Here is a 3,850-nt window from a genome sequence, read left to right as displayed (position 1 = left end):
GAAGAGAGAGGGGGAAAGAATCTGAAGCAGACTCTGCACTCAGCAGGGAGCCCTACGCAAGGCTCAATCTCACAACCCAAGATCATGACCTGAGCCGAAACCAAGAGTCAGACACTTAAGCGAGCCACCCAGGTGCCCCAGATTCTGTATTTCCAGTATCCGCAGTGCTCGAGTAGACTTTTGCCCCTCATGCTAACCCTTTCACTACTTGTCCTGGGTTATTTGCTTCTCATGGCCCAGTTCAAGTTTCATTCCAGTGAAGGCAGTCCCATGTGTCTTGTCAAATGCCTGGGATACTCAAGCACAAACCATAGAGGCGCCAAGCCCTGGGTTAATTTATAAACATAAAAATCATTAAAGTAAACTGTTAATAGTTCCACATTCAGATTATCAACTTTGAGGCATTGAGAGTTCTCACAGCACAATGATTTTAAATGATCGCTATAAAAAGGTGAATTTAACCCGCACTTTCTGACAACTTTTGAGATTTTGGTTATTCACGTGTATGATATTTTCTCTCCTTTTTGGATGCCCTTCAGTGGTCACAAACCAAGATCACGTTTTTTCATTAATCCTGGGTTATGGATTTGCTTGCTTTTCTTTCCTCCATCAGCCATATGGATTTTCAGTGGCCATATCACAGATGTGCATAGCATACACATTTTGAGTAGAGTCTGAATGACCAAATGCTAAACTCTGTATTCAGCTGAGCTCAAAAGCAGATGTCACCATTGGAAAACACATTTCTGGGATACAATGATAAATCCACAATTTTAAGCTGAAGAAAAATTGCATAACGGTTTTTTTTATCAGACATTTTAGTCAAATCTTAAAAGCTTGCACGTTCTGATACAGGGAAAGGACTCAGGTGGTTACTGATTGCGTGCCCACTGTACTGAAGTCATTAAAAAGGAAAATGATTTTCTAGCTGCTGGACCTATGACACTGCTGAGTGAGCTAGCCTTCACATCCTCAGGCTTCCTCCCCTCTCCTAGTAGCTACGTTATACACTTAACTTCTCTATGACTATCTTTCCAGCCCTCTCTAACCCTCTCCCACCCACCCTCTCCCCCCACTTCCCCAGACTCTCCTAAGCTAAACTGTCCGCACCAGGGGAGGAAGGGGAAAGTGCCAGGTATTGGGCGAGAACAGCATGGACGGAGGGAGCCAGGCGCTGGGAGAGGACACCAGGGAGGGGTCAGCAGAGACAGGGCGCGAGGGAGGATGTGCAGAGTGGTGCAGCTGGGAAGGTCAGGGAAAAAGAGGCTGCAGGGAGTAGGCATGGGAGCAGGGGGGAGGAAGGAAGGGACGGGGACTGGTGAGGAGAGGACCCTGGAGAGGGAGCCAGAGGTGCGAGGCGAGGGCGCCGCGGCTCGCAGGAAGGGTGCGGGGGGCAGGGGCGCGCGGGGAGGCGCCAGGCGGCCGGCCGTTACCGTTGTGCGTAGTGGACGAGGAACATGGCCAGGAGGATGCGGTTGGGCGCGCGGCGGAGGCGCTCGGCCGCCGTGCCGGCGCACACCCACAGCGGCACGGCCAGCGAGGGCAGCTCCTGCAGCGCCCAGGCGGCCCGCGCTGGCACCCGAAAGGCGGGGCCCGGCGACGCGTAGCGCCCGTAGACCGAGTCCATCCGCCTGAGCGCCACGGAGCCCAGGAGGCCCAGGACGCACTGCAGGTAGGCAAGCGCGTCCAGCTGGAACCTCTCGACCGGCTCCATGGTGGGAGAGCGCTGATGAGCCCCATGGTCCTGCGACCGCGGCGGGCCACTTATAGGGCGGTGGCGGCGCTGGTGAGGGGCGGGGGGTGCGGTTAGCTGAGGCCAGCGCCCGCTGCTGACGCCGGGCCCCTGAGCCGCACCCCTCCCCTCCCGCAGCGCCGGAGGCGCGGGCGCACCGGTCCCGCTGGTTGGACTACACGCGGTACGGCGCGGCGGGAGGCGGGCAGGCCCCACCCCCGCGGCCGGAGCCCCGCCCCCGCCGCTCTGCGCACGCGCGACCGCGGGCTGTCCGCGGAGCTGCCTGAGCCCGCGCGGGCTACCTCGGGGCTGCTCTCCTGGGGTTCCCTTCTTGCTCAGGGCTGCCAGTGCTTCCCGTCGCTCGCTGCTCTGCGGGAGCACGGGTTGCGGGGCTTTGGGCGTCTTCCTCGCAGCGCCCGCGGGCCCGGGAGCGGCGCAGGCGCGGAGCCCGGGGGCCTTGCGTGCCAGCCCGGAAGTCCGCGCGGCCGACGGTGGCGGGAGCTGTGCGGGCGGCGTGCGCGGCCGCGTGGGCCATGGGGCGGCGGGCGCGGGGCCGGCGGCTCCAGCAGCAGCAGCAGCAGCGGCCGACGCGCGCGGAGAACGGCGCCGAGGGCGGCGGCAAGCGTCAAGAGGCGGTAGGACCCGGGGCGCGGGCGGGCAGGGGCCCCGTCCGTCTTCCGGCGGCCGCGGCCTGCGGGACGGAGCGGGGAGGCTTCTCCGGCCCTGGGTAGACGCGTTTCTCGTTCCTCAGGGCTGGGAAGGCGGGTACCCCGAGATCGTCAAGGAGAACAAGCTCTTCGAGCACTACTATCAGGAACTCAAGATCGTGCCAGAGGGCGAGTGGGACCTGTTCATGGAAGCGCTCAGGGAGCCCCTCCCGGCCACTTTGCGAATTACTGGCTACAAAAGGTAAGGGACCTTGCGGAGCCTTGATTTCCTGGAGTTGGGGTCAGTTCAGGGTGAGGTGCCCCCCTCGCCCCGCCAGGCCCCCGGCGAGTGTTGCGGGGTGGAGAGCTGCTGCTTACCGGCGCTGTGGATTCCAGCGTCTGCACGCATCGAGGAGGGAGCACAGGGGTCAAACGGAATAGGCCGGGAGGTGTTGCAGTTCGGGAGGCTAGAAGTCACGAAAATGCAGTCTGAGAAAAGGTGGACGCCTGGGCATTCGGGAGCTGAGGATGCCTCCCCTTTGGAACACGTGAGAATTTATGATATTACACAGTTTGTGCGAAACTCCGGTTCTCTTGTCTTTTTAAATCTCTGTGATTCCATCTTTCCGAGATGAGTTGCAAGTAAATATGAACCCTAGGAATATGTAGGGCGGAAGGAATGCAGTAGGAGTCCTTTTAGCTTATCCTTTAGTGATGAAATGAGAGTTGTTTAAACTTTGAAGGGATAGGGTAGAAAGGCATGGTGAAAGGTCTGCTTTCAGCGCAGAGGTGGTTTTAGTTTTAAGACACTTGTCATCTTAGGTTCACAGAAGATAAAATGTATATTAGCCTTTCAGATCGGATCAAAACTTACTTATTTTTTAATAGCCACGCAAAGGAGATTCTCCATTGCTTAAAGAACAAGTATTTCAAGGAATTGGAAGACCTGGAGGTGGATGGTCAGAAAGTTGAAGTTCCACAGCCCCTGAGCTGGTAGGTAAAACAAGTCTTCAACCTGATGGAGGTTTTTTTGGGATTTTAATCTTTGTCAGCTGACGGCATGTTTTTTGGCAACATGTTTTCTACTAGCTGAGAGAATCTGAATGTACTTTACAGACATTCTTGTGTGCTTTTACCCAGTGCTTTTTACCCATATTACTTTACACTAGTGTGCAGCTTTTAATGAACGATTTGCGGCTAAGAGTTATTTGGTTCAGTTAATTTTTGCAAGTTGATCAACCTGTTTCTTTCCTCACGTTGAAACTGTTGTCGCGTGGCTCTCCTACCTTCAGCAAAAGGACAGATTCGACCTGACAAAGGTTGCCACAGACTGCTCCAGCTGATTCTGTATTTCTTTTCTTTTTTTTTTTTTTAAGATTTTATTTTAGAGAGAGAGATTGCACACAAGGAACAGAGAGAGGGAAGAAGAGAGAGGGGGAAAGAATCTGAAGCAGACTCTGCACTCAGCAGG

The 3,850-nt window shown here is 55.8% G+C and overlaps 2 protein-coding genes across 2 annotated transcripts; one reads left to right on the top strand and one right to left on the bottom strand.

Moving 5' to 3' along the window:
• Positions 1-1,429: 1,429 nt before the first annotated feature.
• LOC116629732 (3-oxo-5-alpha-steroid 4-dehydrogenase 1-like) lies at positions 1,430-1,879 on the bottom strand. The gene has a single exon (XM_032399967.1). It carries the CDS (start codon positions 1,712-1,714, stop codon positions 1,430-1,432), a length of 285 nt encoding a protein of 94 aa, XP_032255858.1. The 5' UTR covers positions 1,715-1,879.
• Positions 1,880-2,261: 382 nt separating this feature from the next.
• Positions 2,262-3,785, top strand: LOC116629733 (RNA cytosine C(5)-methyltransferase NSUN2-like). The gene is made up of 3 exons (XM_032399969.1): positions 2,262-2,367; positions 2,484-2,641; positions 3,268-3,785. The coding sequence occupies exons 1-3, from the start codon at positions 2,266-2,268 to the stop codon at positions 3,374-3,376; spliced, it is 369 nt and encodes a 122-aa protein (XP_032255860.1). The 5' UTR covers positions 2,262-2,265; the 3' UTR covers positions 3,377-3,785.
• Positions 3,786-3,850: the final 65 nt, after the last annotated feature.

This window comes from Phoca vitulina, unplaced genomic scaffold, assembly GCF_004348235.1.
Source record: "Phoca vitulina isolate PV1807 unplaced genomic scaffold, GSC_HSeal_1.0 scaffold2589, whole genome shotgun sequence".
In the NCBI taxonomy this organism is placed as follows: Eukaryota; Metazoa; Chordata; class Mammalia; order Carnivora; family Phocidae; genus Phoca; species Phoca vitulina.
This window is presented reverse-complemented; position numbering and strand designations above follow the sequence as displayed.

What these genes read in the sequence shown, in the direction of transcription:
- LOC116629733 (XM_032399969.1), top strand. Translation starts at nt 2,266, where the DNA reads ATGGGGCGGCGGGCGCGGGGCCGGCGGCTCCAGCAGCAGCAGCAGCAG. An exon ending in GCGGCAAGCGTCAAGAGGCG is followed by an intron (nt 2,368 to 2,483) that starts GTAGGACCCGGG and finishes CTCGTTCCTCAG; the next exon opens with GGCTGGGAAGGCGGGTACCC. An exon ending in CGAATTACTGGCTACAAAAG is followed by an intron (nt 2,642 to 3,267) that starts GTAAGGGACCTT and finishes ATTTTTTAATAG; the next exon opens with CCACGCAAAGGAGATTCTCC.
- LOC116629732 (XM_032399967.1), bottom strand. Translation starts at nt 1,714, where the DNA reads ATGGAGCCGGTCGAGAGGTTCCAGCTGGACGCGCTTGCCTACCTGCAG.